Source organism: Syngnathoides biaculeatus, chromosome 4, assembly GCF_019802595.1.
Source record: "Syngnathoides biaculeatus isolate LvHL_M chromosome 4, ASM1980259v1, whole genome shotgun sequence".
NCBI classification, from domain to species: Eukaryota; Metazoa; Chordata; class Actinopteri; order Syngnathiformes; family Syngnathidae; genus Syngnathoides; species Syngnathoides biaculeatus.
The window spans coordinates 20,022,250-20,044,690 of record NC_084643.1 but is presented as its reverse complement, the minus strand read 5'-3'; the positions used below and the strand labels follow the sequence as shown (position 1 = coordinate 20,044,690).

General features: G+C 42.2%; 2 protein-coding genes across 7 annotated transcripts in view; one reads left to right on the top strand and one right to left on the bottom strand.

Annotated features, from left to right (window-relative positions):
• The window catches only part of LOC133499116 (uncharacterized), a 30,486-nt gene extending 15,195 nt beyond the window's left edge, over window positions 1-15,291 (top strand). The window contains exons 1-3 of one of the 6 annotated variants that reach the window (XR_009794552.1): window positions 11,036-11,356; window positions 11,535-11,598; window positions 14,737-15,291. Coding sequence is in view for 2 of the 6 variants with exons in the window: in XM_061816694.1 (XP_061672678.1) it covers window positions 11,409-11,598; window positions 11,732-12,393 (852 nt within the window). In the remaining 4 variants the exon portion in view is untranslated. Of the gene's footprint in view, window positions 1-8,612; window positions 8,767-11,035; window positions 11,599-11,685; window positions 14,204-14,736 lie in introns of those variants that run through there. The other 5 variants (XR_009794553.1, XM_061816695.1, XR_009794550.1 and 2 more) reach the window with 5 other exon arrangements.
• The window catches only part of fbrsl1 (fibrosin-like 1), a 440,559-nt gene that overhangs the window by 154,073 nt on the left and 264,045 nt on the right, over window positions 1-22,441 (bottom strand). The window contains exon 5 of the mRNA XM_061816688.1: window positions 19,914-19,943. Coding sequence (XP_061672672.1) covers window positions 19,914-19,943 — 30 coding nt within the window. The remainder of the gene's footprint in view (window positions 1-19,913; window positions 19,944-22,441) is intronic.

Below are 22,441 nucleotides of genomic sequence, written 5' to 3'. Positions count from 1 at the left end.
TGAAACAGAACCTAAAATTATCACAACCGGTCATCATATGCAATGTAATTTTGGACCTTTGATTATCTATGAGCTGACTTGGAAGAAGGATGAGCCACAAGAAGGAGTCATGCTATATCGCAAATCTCGTTTCAGCTAGGAAAAAAAAATCCTTTAATTCTGTATTTCTGTGCTTTGCGCATCTGGGTTATTTCTGTCCACGGTGACCATTGCTGCTGGCCTTGACGAGGGCAGTTTTCTGGAGATAGTGTCTCAAGCTTTTAATGCAAGGTTAAACAGGAATGGCACGTTCTTTTACATCTAATTCCCATGTACTTGGGATGAGTTAAATCAAACAAAACATGTCTTATATGTAGGGGCTGGCTACCCCAAAATTAATGGAGTGACTGTAACTTTATAATATGTTTGTTTCCTTTTCCAACTAACACTTCAAATTGCAACAGCTTCATTTTGTGTTAGTGGTGCTCTCCCAATTGTTTATGGTGAAAACCATCAGAGGTGCTGAAAGTGCAGAACTCCCTTTTGAGTACAACACACATGCAATTCAGTGCCTGCTATTTGGGATTTTTGTAAAATATTGCTATCTTAAATCACATGCAACAGAAGGCGCAGTTTGTTTGAGTAAACATACAATTTTGCGCAATCAATTTGGGATCTTCGTAAATCAGGCCCTATTTCAACGAATTGGAAAATTAGTTCACAGCAGAAGAAATCTGTCCAGTTCCAGAAATGACAATATTCTTGTTTGTGAGGGAGAGCATCGTAAAAAACCTCCTGGAGTGAGATCAAACTGAGGAGATAATGGTCCATTTAGAGGAAGAGTCTGGTTTTGGCAGAACAACAATTTCCTCCAGCAATTTCCCGCCTGTGAATACAGGGATGCAGACCGCAGGGCTGTGGCCACTCTGGTAGTCTGGGGAATTAGAGATTTGGATCTGTAAAGATACCCCACAGAAAGCCTGAAAAATCAGGAAAGATCTCTTCGATCCTTGTGTGAGAGAATGTTTGAAGCATACCTATTATTCTAATAGAAGCTAAAAGATTAGAACAACAGTGAGATAATGGTAGGAGTTGAACATAAACAGCTTAAAATGAGCGGTAACAACACTAAAATAGAATCTACACCAGTGTTTACTTTTATTGAAAGACAATTCACAATTAAGTGGGTGCACTTGACTCCATTAGTTGTGAACGCATCAGTAAGCAATGTGACGTGCTGACAGGATCAAATCTGTGTATCCATTTGACCCTTGACCTCAGAAAACCGACTGCCCCGGAAACAGTGTGACGGATGGGCGAGCTTCAGGGCTCCTGGATTTCGAAAATATTTGTGATCGTGAAGATGTAAGTTCTAGATGCAATGAGGGATATAAAATAAATTTCCCTCATAGAAATGGTATCCACCTACATAATCTGACTGGTCATGCTCTCACATAAAACTATATTTGATCTGGTGATCTTAGGCTTTGGCTCTGGAAACAGCATGATGGACTTTGGACAGACATTTCGAAAAATGCTTTTTGGATTAGCCCAACACACATGGGCCTCTGGTTTAGAGCTGGGAAACCTAAGGGAAATATCAGTGGGGGACATGTAAATCAAGCCTGTTGGGGATTGATATAGTCTTGACCTGGGGCCAATGAAACTAGACTTAAATATTTTGCATAGTCCCTGTAAACAGCTCTGAGACCTAGCAGTACTTTTGTCAACTTCCATAAAAATGTGGTCAGAAGGACAGCAGCAGAAGTAAATGTAGACGTTTCTTCTGTAACATTCCTTCCCCTATAAATGACTGTCTTTTCATTTCCAGGATTAAAATCCTGAACACTCACACCGGTGGAGTGACAACACCAGCTGGGCTGCTAATGTGAACCTTAGAGGAGTTTGACGAGAGAGAGAAAAAAAAAAAGGGACCGTAATGGCAGATGTATGGGGGAACCCAGAGATTTTTTTTTTTTCGGAGAGAGAGAGAAGAAACCATCCAGAAACTTGAAGGCACAGGGAATTGGGAACAGCTTGATGAATATAGCCATGGAAGAAAAATGTGGATGAGCGTGCGAAGAAGAAGAAAACTGTGATTTATGTCCATTTAGCCTTTTATAACTTTGCTGACTATGTGACTGCAACAGGCTTGCTCTGTCCCCTTCAGAGGTGAATGCTCTCGCAGACACACGTGCTAGCCTTTGCACCGCCCACTGTTTTGACACAGCCACAGGCCGAGAACCGCAGCCAGACACTTGGCATTGGAAATTTTTGCCAGGCATCGAAGAAATTAGGCGAGGAGGCAAGGAAATGGGATGTTGACTTGAACTGGCCCTGGGGGTGGCTGAGACAGTCTCTGTGCAGCTTCGCTGGATGCCTGACAGTTTGATGGAGTGAGGAGAGGCTACCTTGTAGCCCATGCAGCCGTCTACAGCTCTGATGTAGCCCAGCGAGAAACAGATTGAGCCTCTGGGCATCGCTCTGTACTGCGACTGCCCTCATCGCTCTCTTTCTCACTCTCTGTGCTCCTTCTACTGGCTCTCTCTTTCTCACTGATTCTGTGGTGCCAATATATACAGAGAACTCATGATTAAAACCACATTTTCACCAAGCTATACACTTTAGTCGAGCTGAAAAAACTTTGGACCCATATATCCTGACATAGTTTATGTGTCCACCACAGGTGAATATAGGTAGGGTGTTGGTTATTGTATGCTACATAAGTTTTGTAACATCATACCAAAACAAAAATGTAATCTGCCAATAAGTACAGCAAAGATGAGGGTGACACAGTAAAGCTTGTAAACCACAGACAATAGGGGACTTTGAATACTACAGTGGTTAAAATGATGGAGTACACCCCAACACCCAATATTTCTAAAATATTCCAACAAATGGGTAATTGATTTCCAGTGAGAGTTGTTAACCCTTGGTGACTAAATATATCGCAAAATTGTTCATCTGCATTAGGAAATTGATTAAAAAAACAAAAAACAAAAGCTTTGTTTTCCAAGAGGGTGTAATTATTTATATGAAGTACGACTTTAACTTTGAGAGTTTTTTGTTTCTTTCTCCTGTATATCATTCCTTTTGTCAGATGGAACTGACAATTCTCTGTCAAAAAAAATGTGCAATAAGATGAATTTTACCCCTTAGGTACTGCACCAGCCAAAATAGTGGTTTAAGTACTAAACGTTAGTGTTTTGCTCAGGACCACATTATCTGAGACTTGGCTGGGACCAGAACTCACCGAGACCAAGAGAAGACCAAGTAATAACACATGAACTGAACGTATTTGTTGTTTTGCCAAGTGCTTTTCCTCATCAAATCTAAATTAAGTTTAAGAATAGCAGATCAGTGGTGGTCTCGATGGAACATTTTGAATCCAGGCCAAAACCAAGATTTTTGGCAGTCGAGCATGCGACAAAATCAAGACCTTCAAAATACGATCACCAGAACAAGAAGTCTCCAGTGTGATAACAATACTAAACCTTTTTATTTTGTACCCTTCGTGTCAGTGAAACCTGAAAAAGGAGCACTGTCCAGAAATCAACAAAACTATATTGATTATAACAGGTCTATCTTAACAGGGACATACAAATATTTGTTTCTGTAAAAAGAGTGCAAAAAAATCCCCAAAACTTTATTCGAAATACATTTATTGTATTCCGTATTACTGTACCTCCCCTCTTTTGTTAGCAAAGTGATCCAACCCCAGATGCTGTTGGGAGAAATGCAAGAACAGAGGGAGGTGTTGGGAGGCATTAGGAAGGGGAGTCAGGCGGTTGGCAGGCCACCGTCGTAATGAAAAGAATCTGCCAGTGGCCCACTGTGTGCTGGTCATGAGAAGCATGTGCTGCCGGGGGGCTCGACTGCTAATTTAAGGGGGCAGCCAAGCGTTTCACGCAAGGCTTGTCATCAGGCCAGAGGGAGCTTCATACTGGGAGGGAGCAATTGTGAGGGTGGGTAGGAGGTTTGGGGATTTAGTTTGAGGAAACCAGCAGAAAGGTTCACTTACCACCTCCCCCACCCTTTTACCTCCTGCTTGCACTCTGCAATGATCAAACATTATTGTGGGGATGGTAGAGAATGATAAATGAATGACCTGTGGCAACGATTGGAAGTGGACTCTTCTTCTCTGTCTTTTCCGTTCTCTCCTGTGGTAGGTGTGTGTCCTCAACCTGTCTTCCAAAACATGCTGTTTGAAGATTTCATTTGAGTTGACATGGAATCACTACTCAGGAGTAAAACCAGTCCAAATAAAATCATCAAACGTGTTGCTGAATCGTGCCATTCAACAAAACCTACTAACAGGATGTTGAAGTAACTGTAACTTTAATTAATTTGTTATAATGGAAACTCCACCCAGGATAAGTACTGGAATTTTTGAAGGTGTATTTTTGTCCCTTTTTATCATGATAAAATAAACCTTTTATTCGTCATTTTTTTTTTTTTTTTTTGCTTTCTTTATTTCTTCAGAGTATTCTCTGTAATATGCCTACAGTACATAGAATACTTTGCATATTCAATATATACCAACACCCTTCATCCGTCCATCCTCTTATCAATTTTCTTAGCTGCTTATCCTCACAAGGGTCATAAGAGTGCTGGAGCCTATCCCAGCTATCATCGGGTAGGAGGCGGGGTACACCCTGAACGTTTTTTTTCAAGCCGGTAAAAACTGATAATGAGTGATTAAGGTTATGGTTAGGTTCTACCTCACAGTTCTGAGCACCTGAGTTCAAATCCAAACTTGCCTGTGTGGAGTTTCTTCTGGTATGACAGTCTCCTCCCATATCCCCAAAACATGCTTGGTAGGTTAAACTCTAAATTGGCCGTAGGTTTGAATGTGAGTGTGAATGGTTGTTTGTTTCTTTGTGTCCTGGCTGGCATTCAGTCAAGGGTGTACCACGCCTCTCTGGGATAAGTTCCAGCACATGTGTCCCTAGTGAAGATAAGTGGTACGGTATAGATGGGGTGTTCACCTGGGAAAAAAAAAAATACTCAAAGATTTGTCCGAACAGAATGTGACACCAAATTTCAAAAACATATATTTCTAGAATTGGAAATTGAATTTTATTTAAATAAAATACTTTAGTTTTAATGATTTATCAAATGTCAATTTCACCCCATTTAAGTGCACAATAAGATATGAATATCAAATGCTGTGCGCTTAATTATGAGCACACAATAGATAGAAACTAATGACTGAAAATTGTGTATGAAAGTGCCAATAGTTTTGATCACCTTGTAGGTGTGCCACTGCGTGGTCAGACCTAGCAAGCTAACAGGGGATATCATCATATGTTGGGAAAGTCAGTAGCAAAACTGATGTTATTGTATTTCACCCTGTCAGTGTAAGCAAGAGTGCAGCAATTACGTCATTGTTTACCGGCATACATACACCTGAAAAATAGAAGCTGGAGAGTACAAACCGTGAACCCAATTTTATTAGCAGACAAAAGCCTGTGTCCTCAGAACTTATAAAAGGTTGGCCATCCAGAGCCATCATAGCCATGCTGTCATAAAATGTCGTTTTAGCGATCAGATCCTCTATAACAAGTTTTGAGAACTTTTCAAATGCTGCTTCTTGGTGGATGGCTTTGGGGCAGTAGAAGCCCAGGTGTCTTTCAAAATATCGTTGTAGCAATGACGTTTTAAATGGCTGATCAGATATGATGTGATGAAGCCCAATTATGTTTACTCTCCATGCGGAATTTTTGCACATTTGTTGGAAATAGAAAGCCAAATATTTTCCATTGAAATGGTTAAGAAGTCCCACACGTTCAATACCATGTTCACTGCCCGCCCTTTCTCAGCTCAGTGCACATTTACGATTTGCTGTGTTCAATAAAAAGATATCTTAACCCAAACATCTCAAGTCAATTCTCGTTTAAGGTTGGCTGTGTTCTATAAAAAGAGCGCTTGTTTTGTTCACCCAGTCAGCAAAGTACGAATCTTGCTTCATAAGTTCTTCCTTTGCATTCTTGGATTTGTTTTTTTATTTCATCAGAGCTAATTTCAGTGTTTCAGTGAATTTATTTTTTGATAATATGTAATAAATCTTCAAATCAGCTCCATAATTATCTATCTGATAATTATTGGGTAGCCCTCGTAATTTTCATTTCCTTACATTATCACATTGGGTTCCGAGGTCAACATGGCTATATTTAATGGTTAGGATTTTGAGGTTATGAGTACATTTTATAGGAATATGGGTTAAGTTATATGTTTTATATACAGTAGATTATTCTTGTACATTAGTTGAGTTTAGTCTAAATAGATGTAAATCATTATATCATGATCAGACAAGGATGGTATAGTGATTACTTGCCTGAATTATGTGCACGCAGCAAGGGTTTAATTACTACCTTGTAAAAAAAGTGTGTTAATGACTGTGATCAACTAGGAACCAGTACACTAGGAGAGGATGTAGTATCCTTTTTGCCCAAAGTGATAGGATAGGTACCAGCTTCCTTCAACCATGATTAGGAAAAGCATTATAAAAATAAGGGTGAGTGAGTTGTGATCAAACAAGCATAGATATGGGTGTTCTTAGCTATTTGAATCAAAGTACAATGAAATATGAATGCCACGTATTATCATTATACCACTGTTCCCATTTTTAAGAACAAAGGATATGTTTAGAGTTGTGAAAACTAAAGAGGAATAAAGTTAATTAGCCACACAATGAAGTTATGGGACAGAGTAGTTGAGGCTAGACTCAGAACAGAAGTAAGGATCTGCATGCAACAGTATGGTTTAATGCCTAGAAAGTGTACCAAAGATGCATTATTTGCTTAAGGATGCTCGTGTAAAAGTACAGAGAAGGTCAGAAGGAGCTACATTGTGTCTTTGTGGATCTAGAGAAAGCGTATGACAGAGTAAGAGTTCCAAGAGAGGAACTGTGGTACTGCATGCGCAAGTCTGGTGTGGCGGAGAAATATGTTAGAATAGTACAGGACATGTATGAGGGCAGCAGAACAGCGGTGAGATGCGCCGTAGGTGTGACAGAAGAATTTCAGGTGGAGGTGGTACTGCATCAGGAATCCGCTCTGATCCCGTTCCTGTTTGCTGTAGTAATTGATAGGCTGACAAATGAGGTTGGACTGGAATTCCCTTGGACCATGATGTTCGCAGATGATATTGTGATCTGCAGTGAAAGTAGGGAGCGGGCTGATGAATAAATAGAAAGATGGAGGCACGCACTGGAAAGGAAAGGAATGAAGATAAGCCGAAGTAAAACAGAATACATGTGCGTGAATGAGAGGGGCGGAGGAGGAGGAGTGAAGCTCCAGGGAGAAGAGATCGAGAGGGTGGATGACTTCAAATGCTTGGGGTCAACAATACAGAGCAATGGAGAGTGTAGTAAAGAAGTGAAGAAACAGGTCCAAGCAGGGTGGAACAGTTGGCGGAAGATGTCTGGTGTTCTATGTGACAGAAGAGTCTTGGCTAGGATGAAGGGCAAAATTTATAAAACAGTGGTGAGGCCAGCCATGATGTACGGATTAGAGATGGTGGCCCTGAAGAAACAACAGGAAGAAGGACGTGAGGTAGCAGAAATGAAGATTTTGAGATTCTTGCTCGGAGTGAGCAGGTTGGATAGGATTAGAAATGAGCTAATTAGAGGGACAGCCAAAGTTAGATGTTTTGGAGACAAGGTTTGCAAGAGCAGACTTAGATGGTTTGGACATGTCCAGAGGTGAGAGGGTGAGTATCTGAGTATCTGTGCTGAGGATGGAGCTGCCAGGCAAAAGACTGAGAAGAAGACCAAAGAAAAGGTTGATGGATGTTGTGAGGGAGGACCTGAAGACAGTGGGTGTTAAGAGAGGAAGATGCACGATATAAGCTTGGATGGAAAAAGATGACACGCTGTGGCGACCCCTAACGGGACAAGCCGAAAGGAAAAGAAGAAGAATACCACTGTACATTGAGATAAGAGAATTTCTCCTGATCAGTCCAAGTACAAAATCAAGGTAAAATAAATACAAAATAAGAATTAAAAAATAAATGTAGTGTCCTTAAAGGGGAATTCCTGTGGTTTGGATTAAAAATATATTCAATAGGTCATTTCATATGTCCTGTATCTTTAAAATGTGATGTTAAATCCTCATTGAGTGGTGTTTTGAAAAGATTTTTTATCAACAATATCAAATTTTCACGGGCGCTGTCATTTTGGTGAGTCACAAGACCTTCGTGCGCGGATGTGACGTATTAGATGCGGCAACAAAGGCTCGCATATACTGGGAAACAACTATGCCCAGCGCTAGTTTCTCGGATTTATCCTCATCTGAAGAAGAAATAGCAGTATCGGTTGATCGGGAAGACGGAAGAATACGTCCATACAGATTTGAACCTGTGGCTGTAAATAATGTTGAATCTTCAGATGGTTCTTTGGATGGGAATGACGTGGAGTCTGACTACTCGAAGCCGATGCCTGGGACGTTAAGTGCGTAAACAAAGGCTCGGTTATATTCCTACACAATCATGGACAGCGCTGATTTCTCGGATTTTGTCCTCATCTGATGAAGAAATAGCAGTATCGGTTGCTCAGGAAGATGGAGGAATACGTCCATACAGATTTAAACCTGTGACTGTAAAGTTGAATATTTGGATGGTTCTTTGGACAGGAATGATGTGAGTCTGTCTACGCGGAGGCCGACGTTCGGGACACACCATTCATCCATCCTATCGATTTTGGAGTGCGTTTAGGCCAGCCAGCGGAGGACGGCACTGAGGACAGCACTCGTGGTCATGAAGGATGGTAGAACCCATCAGTGAAAGGTAGGCCTTATATTGTGGGAAAGGTTGTTTAAAGGTCAATTGTCATCCTTATAAACATTTTAAAATAGACATTGTATCGAAAAATACATATAACATTATTCACTTCAATGTCTATATGAAAAAATAAATTTGAGTGGAGGGAGCATCATCCATGCGCAAAGTTGTGGAAGTGTCATTCGACGACATCCAAGTGGTCACCATATTGGCTGCAGCCCCTGTCCTTGCCATTGAAAACATGCAGTGGACCCTACTATGGGAGACGAACACGCCCCTTCTGACACAGAAGAGGGAGACGAACACGCCCCTTCTGACATGGAAGCTCTTTTCGAAGAAGAGAACATCACAACCGAGTGAAGTTACCGGGGCAATTATATACCCTATTGTTTTGAGCCATATTCAGATGATATGCTCTCACGGCCAAACCGCCTCCTGTCCGATTCACTTCCGCCGCTGCTTTGCCCCCATTATCATCTCTCTATTCTCATTAAATTAGCAGAATTTACCACATTTGTTCTATTCTCTATAGTAGGCACAATGAATTCATTTTTGTCAGACTAGTTTATTTATATTTTATTCATTTCTTTTTAACTCTTCAGTCTATCATAGCACCGCAGGTTGGAGAGGAAGGCTATTTCAGGTAAGTTGTATGTTAATTTGAAACATAAATGTCTCTGGAAGCTTCTCCAAATGCTCCCTAAAAAAGACATGCAGATTTTTAACCAAAATTAATGTATGGCAACATTGTATCTGTGATTATAATACTGGAAAATTTACTTAAAATCTTATGGAAAAGCGACTCTGTTCCCACTTTATGATGAAAAAAAAACCCCAAAATTTTTATAACATCAACCAGGAAACTTGAAGAAAGAACTAAGAGATGACAAAGGGTGGAAGGAGGAGTTTGAAAGATGAAAGCAATGTTGAAAGGTGGGTGGTCAATGGTAGATGAGTGAAAGATTAACATGCTATGTGAGGAGTTTGTTGCCTCTGGAACAAGCCTCCACATGACAAAAACTGAAAATAATATGAAGCCGAGCGATGAAGACAGAGAGCTCTGTAAAGTGAAGGAAGAGAGCCCCACATTGCACATCTCCAGGCTGTGAATAATTTAGAGGAGCACTGGGGAGACGAGATGAAGATGAACACAAAACACTGGCAGCGTTTGACCCGGAGCTGGAGCTACATCAGTGCAGATCACAGAGTGGAAAGCTTTCTCCCTCTTTCTCTCACAGTGTGAATCTCTTTTCTTGGGGTTGCACTTCATCTGCCTTCCTTTGTGGCAGCGAGGAAACATCTGTGTGCTATTCTTGTTTCGCCTCACATTCGATGAAAGTTAACAGGATGGTTGAGAACGCTTTCCTTAAGGTTCTCTTTTCCTTCTTCTGGATGTGGCAAAACAGCATGAAGAACTTTCACACAAAACAAATACGTATATAAGTGCAGGGCCAGAATACAGGAAGACGTTTGGGTTCAAATTTTCCCGTGGCTCAAAATGGTTTAAAAAAAAAGAAACAAATTAACAATGAGGATGACTAGCTAAAAAAAATGTTTTACTGTGCTATTTTTTTTTTTTTATCAGCATCAAGGAGTGGCTGAGAGACAGGTGGACACTGGATGAGCATTTAAATTTTTTGCCCATCACTGTGTCTTGGCATAGCCAGAAGAGTATATCCATCTATCCATTTTCCAAGCTGCTTATCCTCACAAGGGTCACAGGAATGCTGGAGTCTATCCCAGCTAACTTTGGGTGAAAGGCAGACCACACCCTGACATGTAATTTCCATCCATCCATCCATCCATCCATCCATCCATCCATCTTCTTAGCCACTTATCCTCACAAGGGTCATGGGAAGGCTGGAGCCTATCCTGGCTGTCAACAAGCAGGAGGCAATTGGTTGCCAGGCAATTGCGGGGCACATAGAGACAAATAGCCGCACTGACACTCACACCTAGGGGCAATTTAGAGTGTCCAATTAATGTTGCATGTTTTTGTGATGTGGGAAGAAACCAGAATGCCCAGAGAAAACCCACGCAGGCACAGGGACAAGATGCAAAATCCACACAGGGAAGGCTGGGATTGAACCTGGTGTCATGAGCAAGGCTGGACCACGGCCGAGAGGGAGAGAGAGAGGCTGGGCATCTCTCCGAGCGGTTTCATCTCTGACACCTGTTGCTGGTCACAGCTGTGTAACGAGGCACTGTGATTAGACAATGTATTTAAGTTGGAGTTTTGTCACTGGCATTGGCCAGTTCATTGAGTATGCTTTCCCGCGTTACTCCGCCACTGCGCCATCATAGTCCAGTCACGCTTTTGGTTAGTTCTTTGGTTGACTCATAGTTATTGGATATTGTTTCTTGTGTTTTGGATCCTGCCTTCTTGGACTGTGTTGTTGTGCACAACTTTTGTTTGTAATAAAACCCACTGAACATCCTGTCCTCATCCTGGAGTCCTGGATTTGGGTTTGCCTGTGTACTGTTGATTCGTGACAGAACGAACTGTCCAGAATAGGACCCAGCAGGGAAGATGCGGCGTCGCTGGGCACGTCAAAGGAGACGCCGCCTGCCTGAGGATCAACCATATCTTATCCGGGTGGGCTCCATTATGTCATCTTCTACCTTGCCTCCCGCACCGCCCGTGTACCATGAGTACATCCCAACCACGACCTGCTCATATTGTTTTGGATTCAGATTTTTCGGATTATGAGGAAGACTTAAATTTATATGACCGACTGCCTGATTCTGACAATGAATTTGAACATTTCCTCCAGGTGATGAGTCTCGAGGAGTTTGTTTTGTGGTCCTACTATTCTCGCTCCTGTATGCCTTCGCCCGGTAAGTCCAAGTCCTCTTCCTCTTTTTTTGGAACCTGTTTTGCCATCTACCTATCATCCATCTTATGGCCCTCCGCGTGGCGGCCAGAGGAGACGTTCAATCAGGGTGCCACCTGGCATCTCCCACGTTGCAGCAACCAAGACAACCAAGCCACAGCGGCATCCCACTCCAGCGACGGTCGAGCCTGAGCCGACCTCCCCCGGCGCTTCACCGGCGACTGAGCCGTCGCGCTCCAAGTCGTTGATCTTTGAATTTGCGGATCTTATGGACTGGATTCAGCGGCAATTGGACATTCCCGTCCCAGGATGGCCACAGCTGTTTCAAGCCCGTGCGGCAGTGACGAGTGACCGGGTGCCGAGCCACACCCACGTCGTGGTAGCAACTGACCCGCTACCAACCCAAGCCCACGTTGCATTAGCGACAGACTTCCTGGTGAACCACACCCACGTCGTGGTAGCAACCGATCTGCTACCGAGCTATGCCCACATCACGGTGGCGAATGAATTCCTGGCGAACTACGATCACGCCGCGGTAGCAACTGACCCGCTACCAAGCCAAGCGCAAGTCACGGTAGCAAGAGACCCGCTACTGAGCCAAGCCCACGTCGTGGTGGCGACAGATTTCCTGGTGGACCGCGCTCACGCCGCAGTAGCATGTGACCTGCTACCAAGCCAAATCCACATGGGAACAGAGCAACTGACCCACTGCCACCCCACATCCACGTCACAGCGGGGAAGGCTTGTCAGCCGCCCCATGTTCTTGTCCACGCAGCGGCGAAGGCTCATCAGCGACTGATCCCCGGCCGCCTCACAACCACATCCTGGGAGGATCCTTGCCTGCTCCCGTCTGGTTCTTGCTTCACTTTTGTGTTTCTCCTCAAAAATGTCCTCCAGAATCGCCCCGTAAGAACCCTGGTGCTTGGTGTCCTGGCCGACCTCCTGACTTGCTCAGCCGGACGCCTTGTTTAGGGTGGCCTGGATGGCCACCAGACGAACTGGGGTTGGGGGGTTTCTGTCCCACCCCGGGCCGCTTTCTGCACTCCCCTGGTCATGTTTTATTTTTTTTTTTTTGTTTGTTTAGTTTTGTCGTGTCTGGGATTCGCACCTTAAGGGGGGGTTCTGTCATGAGCAGGGCTGGACCACAGTCAAAAGGGGTGTAGCCTGGCCACCGGTCCGTGCAGTTTCATCTCTGACACCTGTTGCCAATCACAGCTGTGTCACATGAGGCACTGGGATTAGACAATGTATTTAAGTTGGAGTTTTGTTACATTGGCCAGTTTGAGTATGCTTTCCCACATCCAGGGTTACTCCGCCACTGTGCCATTATAGTTCAATCACAGTTTTGGTTATGCTCTTTAGTTGACTCATAGTAATGGGACATTGTTTCTTGTGTTGTGGATCCTACCCTCTTGGACTGTGTTGTCGTGCACAACTTTTGTTTGTAATAGAACCCACTGAACATCATGTCCTCGTCTTGGAGTCCTGCATTTGGGTCCGCCCATGCACCGTTGGTTCGTGACACCCGGGTCCTCAGAACAGCGAGGCCAATGCTTTTCAGCTGCTCCAACGACTTTTTGTAAGGCCAAATAGGATGTTGCTAAGGTTAAATTAAATACATATTGTATACTATATACAATATGTATTTAATTTGACTGTATACTATATATAATATGCATTTAATTGCACCTAAACCGTTGAACCATGATCTAACATTTGGGTTTACAAAAACTTTACAATTAGATCAATACACTGTACACTGTATGCTGACTTAAGAACTCGGTTTCCCTGTAGAATGGCCACACAAAAAAAAAAAAAAAGACTACTCAAGCATTTGGTGGAGCCCATGGGAGGGAATATTGGTTTCTCTGCTATTAGAAATGGAGGTCGTAAAACACTGGCCGGTCAGGATGTCACAAATCATTTGACATGTTTCTCTGTGTGAATATGTGACTACGCCTTTGTGTGAGGGTTGCGTGGTTGGAGTGAAAGTTGATCAACATTGAAGGATGAGACTATTGTTTAGTGTAATGACAATTTCAGGACAAAACATAGAAAGTGCATTCATGTCCCAAAATTTCAGAGATAAATTTGTTGTTTGGGAAAAAATATTGGAAGAGCAGTTATATGATCAAACTGAAGATGCTAAGTAAATGAAATTAGTCACGAGGTAACTGCTTCTTTCCCACTCAGTCATTCTTCACTACACCATCCACCCCACTTCTGCCGCAATCTCTTGCTCTGGCTGTATGGCTCATATTAATGGGATGTCCCTTGTTTGTAAATGTGCCAAGTTGTGTGCACCACTGCGGGCTGTCTATTATAAACAGGCCTTTGGGGGCAGTGTTTCCATATGGTGCCACATATGGCACGCAGCAGCATCAATTAATGTTGCTATAATAGTGATTTTTATGAGTTGTGCTTTCACTGCATTCCGGTCTTCTTTAAGCCTCACCGTTTCCTCCTCCAAGCACTGAAAATTCTTCAAGATACCTTTTTTCCTTTGCTCAGGCCCTCAAAAATTTGGCTCATGAACAGTAAGGAATCCAAAAATGTCTCATTCCAAAGGCTCTTTCCAGCCTTCCTGTTACAACATCAAGGACGGTGCACGTGATGGCCAAACTTTTTTTTTTTTTCTAAAGCTTTGATATTTAAAATATGCTCAATGTTTAAGATGACTAATATTTATAAAGACTTAAAACAGCAATGTTCTTCACTCATTTACTGCACTTTATGTGGTCATATTAGGCCTGCACAGTGCCCATTAGTGTACACATTAGGTGTGCATTTATGCACAAAACAATCAGTAGGTGATAAAAGTTTTTTTTTTCCTCCTGTGCCTTTGGTGGGGGATCTGACAGAAAACTTAGTGAAAAGCTCAGCTTAAAAAGCTCCCAGCCACAAAAGCCTTGTCAACGACTCCACAATTAAAGCCCAGATCACTGGCAGTTAGCGGCAAGAAACAGTGAGCAACTCTTTCATTTGAGGAACACACACAAAGCTGGGTTTTAAAACGATTTCAGATTTCTAATCACGCTCACGATGAAAGGCCTCGGTGTGTACATTTGTCTCCGCACAGGGAGCTTCCCCTGCCATTTCTACGCCTCTGATTCTGATTGTTTTTTGTTCGTTTTTTTTCCAGCAGGCAGGCAAGCTGGCAGGCAGCGCTGTTTGAAGGTGCAGTCAGAAGCGAGTGTGGGCCTGATGCTTTGTAGTAATATTTCCAGCAGCACAAATCTCATTACACTTTGACGTGGGAGATGCATGCAGGGGTGGATTGTCATTTCATGCTGTCAAAAAGTTCCATGAGGGAAACCGGCGATGGGAAAAGAACTTCAATGACCTGCCTGTCTCTGGCTCATCGAGACTGAATATATTGAGTCAAATAACACAGAGACAATGAAGATGCTTGAGAATGCTTGTATAGTTAATGTCCACTCTTCCAAGAGTGAGGAGTTTCTCTCACCTGGTCAATAAGAAAGTGACTACTTCATGGTCTCTTAAAAATTCTGCGACTCCTCAGGGACCAATTAAGAGAGATGGGCTCAAGTCACACATGTTCTAGTTTCAAGTCATAACCTTCATGTCCCAAGCACGTCCCAAGTCATTTTGAGCAAGTCAAGTCACTTTATTATTCCTATTGTATTATCTGCAGTATCTCGTCTAATTTAGAGGATCAGTAAGATCAGGTAAGAACATTATTTGTACGCAAAAATAACACTTCTCAAGGGTGCGTATTCAAATTCCGCACCACTTCATAACAGATCATTAATCAACCAATTAAAATAATTACTCTACGCTCCAAACCATTTCAATTTGTTTTTCTTCTTTCCAAAAAACCGACAGCAAGACAACATTGTGGAGTTACACAACTTGAAAAAAATACATCTGCCCGAAGGAAAATGTGTTTTGTGTTCGGGAAATGTGTATTGCCGTATGGCACCTACGCAGAACGGCCAGGATCCACTGCCCCACGGCCTCTTGCCAGGGGTGATAGAAGTCTCTGGAGTTCCAGCACCACTGCATTCGTGTGGTTAGCCTTCCAAGCTGCTCTCTTGGTGAGGAGGAGGGGAAAATTAATCTTGGATCCCGGAGCTCATGGTGCGGCTGTGGCCGCTTATGGAGCACCATTCAGTGGCTACAAAAGCCCATTGCCCGCTGAATTTCAAAGGAGGGAAAATTGTCCCAGCGGTATACTTTGTCGTTATGCCAGCTCAAAGGTTGCTTCTCTGCAGCCCGTGAAACGTGTCATATCTCCGTCGCCTGATGGGAGTCGTGAGGGAAGCAAGGTGGTATGTGTATATGATTGACAGGAGAGGCGAGATTTTCAGAGCTCTAAGGAACACGCCCACAGTGTCGGCAAACTGATAGAATGTCTCAATTCTTTTGCATTTTGAGATTTAATTTCAGTTAATTTGCATTTTTTTCATTCATTCATTCATTCATTCATTGCTAACCTTGTTAACATGACTCTTCTCTGCGATGTTGAATTTACAATACTTTTTTTTTCACGTTTGGAATTTCACATCTTTCATAAACTTGTTTTCCAGCGATTGGGAAGAAGATATCCCTGAAATTATTTCGTATTACCCGTCTGTATGGCATTTGTGTGTCAAGATTTGTTATTTTTAGGTAAATCCCTCCTATGGTCTAATGCTAATTTTAGCTAAACCATCAAAAGGGCTTTCCATTACGTGTTGGCATTAAACTGCCAAGCTCTCAAACGATGAATGTATCTAAATAAAAATGTGCAATTCGTATCGTTGTGTGTTTGATTTTTACATTGAATTTCAACTGTGGTGTGTCATTATACAGCTTAAAGCATTCTCCGAGAGGCCAGAATAAAATATGTCACATACTTGCTGCAAGACAGACGGAGTGTGTCAAGGTCTGTTTAGAATGCAGGAAGCTACATATACGACCCACACTGGGGCATAACAATCATTGTTCTTCAATGCTAACATTTTTTTGATCATGAGAAGCCCGTATATACAACCAGCAGGCATTTTTTATTTTACTTCATTCATTCAATCCATCCATCCATTCATTTTCTTAGCTGCTTATCCTCACAAGGATCGCATAAGTGCTGGAGCTTATCCCAGCCATCATCTGGCAGGAGGCAGGGTAAACCCTGAATTGGTTGTCAGCCAATCGCAGGGCATATGCAGATGGACAAAAGTCACACTCACAATCACATTTAAGGGCAATTTAGAGTCTCCAATTTATGCATGTTTTTGGGGTGGTGGGAGGAAACGGGAGCACAGGGTCAAAACCCATGCAAGTATGGGGAGAACATACAAATTCCACACAGCGGGGGCCGGGATTTGAACCCTGGTCCTCAGAACTGTGTGCCTCATGCTCTAACCAGTTGCCCCACTGTGCCGCCCAGTTTTAACATTCATTCTTCAATTCATGTGTTTTTCAGATTGCGTATCCTCAGGGGGGGTCACAGGCATCTTCGGGCCTATCCCAGCTGAGTTTGAGTGTTTGACACTGAACTAGCCACCAGCCGGTTGAAGAGCAGATATAAACAAACTCTTCACATTCACAACTATGGGCAATTCAGTGTTCAATGAACCAAGCATGCATATTCATGGAAATTCAGGAAATTGGACCCTCATACAACCCATGCAGGCATGAGGAGATTTCAAATTCCACACAGGTGAGGCCGGATTTGAACTGCGAGGCAGATAAACTCATCAGGTGTCAACATTGACACCCTCATTCTAACGTGTATTTTGTTTTATGCCACAAGATAGACTGGGTGTGTTCAAGGTCTGTTTAGAATCCAAGAAGCTGAATAAACAACCCGCACTGTGGCATAGCAATCATTGTTCTTTAATGCTAACATTTTTATGACACTAACTTCACCTCAACGGGGACATGGGTGTGCAAGAGCCTATCCCAGCTAACTTTGGGTGATAGGCAGAATACAGTACACCCTGGACTGGTTAGCAGCCAATCGCAGAGTTGGGATCACATCAAGCTAATATTACCAAAGTACTGACTGATCTTATAAGAATAGACTAAGGAATTTATATGGCATAGTGGGCCTTCAAATGGTGAACACTTGAAAATTTTATAGCAAAATTGTAAACACTCCTTTGGCTCCAGAAGACATGACAAAGCGGTCGTTAGTGTGATGCCGGGGGCGTGCTTCTCTGTACCATTCGGGGGGTTGAGTTATTGCCAGGCAAATCCTCTAGTCATGACAGTGTCACTTTCCACTTGTGCTTGCACACCGTAACGAATTCACCTTTTACATTACCTTCAACCCGAACATATGAAATGAACAACAAATCTTTTAAGTCATCATGTCAAGTCAGGTCAAGTCTCGAGTCTTTAATTCTCAGGTCTTTTCATTCTTTTCAAGTCACAAATTATCAAAACATGGACTTAAATTCACTGCGATTGGCTGGCAACCAGTCCAGGATGTATACCTGGCTCCTGCCTGATGATAACTAGGATAGGCTGCAGCACTCCCGCAACCTTTGTGAGGATGAGCAGCTCAGGAAATGGATGGATGCACTTAAATTCAGTCAAATCCAAGTAATAATCCCCTGAGTCCCCAACTCTGCTAATTAATCTCCAGACACCATACACTACACACAGGAAGCACATACAGATGCTGAGACAAAGATGTCTTGAGAGGAAAAACCATGAGAAAAAAAAAAACATTCACATGGGATGACTGGTAGTCTCTTCACCCATGAAAAAACAACTTGGGGTGTCCTCCAAGATGGATTTCACATGGAGTTCTTTCAATGCACTAAAAGCTGTGCACTGTTTAAAGAAAATGCCAGGCACTGATTGAAGAGTCTGGTTACCATGCAAACCCCAGCCTGTTGCTGGGGTGACTATCCCAAAGTGCTTCCTGGATAATTTTCAAGGTCACTGGTTTGTGCACGCCTATGTGGTGCAGATGGGTCCACCCTCATTTAGAACCCAGCAGGAGCTCTTTTATTATGCCCGGTGAATGGCCACATTCATCCACTTCACCTCGATTGGTCACACTGAGTCTCTTTAGAGCACCCAGGACAAACTTTTCTCTCTTTGTACTCCCTGATCTTCTACGCATCACACACCTCAGTCATGCTTCATTTAAGTTCCCGAGCATGGGCTTGTTGAATGTTTGGCATAGACCCTAGCAGCAAACTAATATTCTCTGATTAATATGTAAGATGATTTTCCAGTCATGAAAACTCCACATTTATGTTGTTTTGGGGTTAAGGTATTTATTTAAAGTGGAACATTCTTTTCTTGGCAAATGTTTTTTTTAACAAATGAGTCACGCTTCTGTTAAATGTCATCAACTTTCTTCATCTTAGTTAAACATTTTGGAATATCCCATAGAAAGTTGGACGAAGCAAAACTGGCTGTGTGAGCTCAACCCAATTAAACACTTTCAATTCCACATAACATTTACAGTGAAATTTGTTTGATGAATCCAACTTTTCCCTACACCTAAATCTACATCTTGGATTATTTTTCTTGTAGTTTTGTATTTATTTGTTAGATTTAGTTTTCTTTACTCACATGAACGGCAAATATATGACGTTATTACTTTCATCTGAGCTATTACTTGAATGGGTCCAGAATTTTTACTTGAAAGTTTTCTATTGATTGCTAACATAGAGATTCACTTGCCGGACTTTTGTGACTGCAACATGGCTATGTTACCACAAAGAATGAAGGTGAATGGTTCTTTGTCTGTACGGGTCCTGTGACTGATAATTAATCCAGAATGAATCTCCCTTTTTGCCCAAAATCAGATCGATTAGGCACCAACGTAAATGCAGCTGTAACAAGGATAACACGTTTAATGTATGGATAGACTTTTGAAGGGAACTGGGCCAAAAGGAGTGGGATCATGTTAACTGTGTTATAGCTCCTGGTAAATTTCCCAAACCTCCATGCATTTTAACTCCAAATATTCTATTTGTTGATCTAACCCGCTCCAAAGGTACTAAGGAATTATTCCAGTTGAGCTCAGCACCATTCCTTCCCCAAGGTACTATAATTGCAGCCCTTACCAAAGTCTGTGGGTCAGTTATATTTTCATTGCCTTCAAGTGAGTCCCAAGTTTGACATGGTGCAAAAGTGACAAATTTCCTAGGGTTGTTCGGGTGCCAGGAATGAGATCCACTCCAACTGGTGACAGGGACCACCCATTTTTTTCTCCCACCCGCCTCCTGGTTCACTATCTTTCTCCTTCTAGAAGCAGATTTACCCACACTGCTTCTCAAACTACTGAGCTGTAAAATTGAGTGGAGGCTAAGAAAGATTCAAAATGAAACTTGGCATTGTGGATGCACTAACCTTGAGGAGGGTCACTGCTGCCGGCGGCACCTTAAGAGATGGAGACAGAAAATCAGCCAGTTTGTACTGAACACAATGTGAAGATGAGGATTGGGAAGATCATAGATGGAGAAAAACAAGTGGAAACTTTTAATGATTAAACAAAATGACAGCTTGACCCCAATCACCCTCACTCCACCCAAAAAAACAAAAATCTTGATGTGGACATATAGTAGAGAATACAAAGATGCAACAGTAACAGCAAAAGGAAACAGAATCATTATATCATCTCTTAGCATGTGACATACACAACACACAAAAAGGGCCATACTTGATTCAATCAGAAGCAAATACCCAATGTCATTTAATTCCGAGTTAGCCTCAGACTGACAGCTACAATAGCACACAATGGAATCAAGAAAGAGATTTTTGCTGCTGAAACTGTCATAACAACCTAATAAAACGAGCCACTGTACTAGAACAAAAGCATGTGCTGACCGTTGAATATAATGTGAACAATCAATTAGTAGGAATCACAGACATATCTAAGGATTAGATGAGCTCAAGTGGAGCATCAGTCCTATACACTATCATTTGCAGGAAAATTACTTCAGTAATGAAGAATCTAGGCCCATAAATCCTTGTGGCCTCACCTTCCTTGGCTTCCCAAGTCCTGTTGGGGAGCTAGTACAAAAACCCTTTAAAAAATTCATAGTGCAATTTTGCTCAAATCCCTCCCAGCAAGCACAATTATAGAACTTTCATCTCAATTGATTTATGTCCCTGGCTAGGAGAGGGAGGTGAATGTCTTGAAGACAGGTGGGATGGAAAAAGGAAAGGGGGAAAACAAGTGGTAAATCATTGTTTTTTAAACGGGAAGGGCCAAGATATTTTATCGTTTTCAAAGCATGTAGGTTTCAACAAAAGTTAGGCCGTTCCATCGAGGAGAAAGACAGAAAGGAAAAGAACAATTGAAAAGCAGAAGTGAACAGAGGGGCTGAGGGGCTGGGGTTGGAGGGAGCTGTTAAGCGGAATTCCATTTGATTAATAACACTAATCAAATTATACAGTGCTCCACTGTGTCCTGAAATCTGGGGCCATAATGTCTTCTAATGGCCAGGTTCATGGAGCTAGACTTCAGAGGGAACACGCGGCGCTGACTGCTGCATGCTTTAATGAAGGCAGTAAAACATCCATTTCCAGAAGCATGAAATGAAAGGCAAGATTGTAGATGAGCACCCAGTGGCTCAGCCACTGCACAAAAATGGAAGGCTGTTAACACAAAAGGCAGCAGGAGACAGAGACAGAGGGGGAGACAGACCAAGGTCCTTGTAAAAAGAAATGAAGAGAAGAGATTTAAAGGGCAAGAGTGCTAACAATAAAAACAGAAAAAAATTATAAAGTGAGGTACAGAAGACAAGATTGAGAGACTCAGTCAGATTCTGCAGGAGACTTTACTGTCTGTTTTACTTATTGAGGCGTAGTGCAGGCAAAATGCATCACGATTTTATTGCAGCTCCACCTAACCACAACAATGCCCTTCTCATACATCTCACTTCCACTCCATATCCCTTTGTCTTACGTTTTTGTTTTTCTGTCTATCCATCCATCCTTGCATCCATCATTAGTCTGCCGATGCTTGCACAGACAAGGATTCACTGTCAGTTTTTTGTTGCCCACGCATCTATCACAGTGTCCAGTCAGCAAATTCAATTTGACCATAAATGAGGTGACACAACAATCTTTTTTTTTTTTTTTTTTTTTTTACCCCAGCGACTGGTTAACCGTAAGGGTTTCTTAACATTTCCAGGCATTATGCCATGAGGCCATACAAATTCAGTTGAACCATGCATGATATGGTTTATTTGTCGTGGTAGGAATGTCTCAACACCCAGAGATACAATTTGATTTTGTTTTAGAGGATTCCAATTCTGTTCATTGCAAAAAAAAAATAAAAGATTTGTAATAACACTAATTTCTATGGTTAATATCAATTAAAGATACCTCATTTATCATTTAGTAAAACAAAATGGAAGCGGTATAGATCTGAATGTAACAATTGCCAACAAATGCATTACATTGTATTCAAATTAATGGCCAAACATCAATTGGAGACTCTAAATTGCCTTTAGATGAGATTTTGAGTGTGGATGTTTGTTGTTTCTGTGTGGCACGGAATTGGCTGGAAACCAGTTCAGGGTGTACCCCGCCTCCTCGGTGGGATAGACCCCGGCTCTCCCGGGACCCTTGTCAAGATAAGTGGTAAAGAAAATGGATGGATGGATGAATGGATGGTCAACAGAATAATTTTTATACTCTATCACAGGCTTGCCCAATTCAAATTAATTTAAATATTAACTCACATCATTAACACGGGAATCTGGCACTACAGTATCATGTATTCATTTCTTTTCTGAGAAATGTGACGTCACTGATGTGTGAAGTTATCACTTTCCTCAGAACCACAGTAACAGACATAGCATACTCAAGATTAATTTGCCAGTCTGTAGCTGTGTCACATGATGCAGTTAACAGGCCTCAACGTGTGT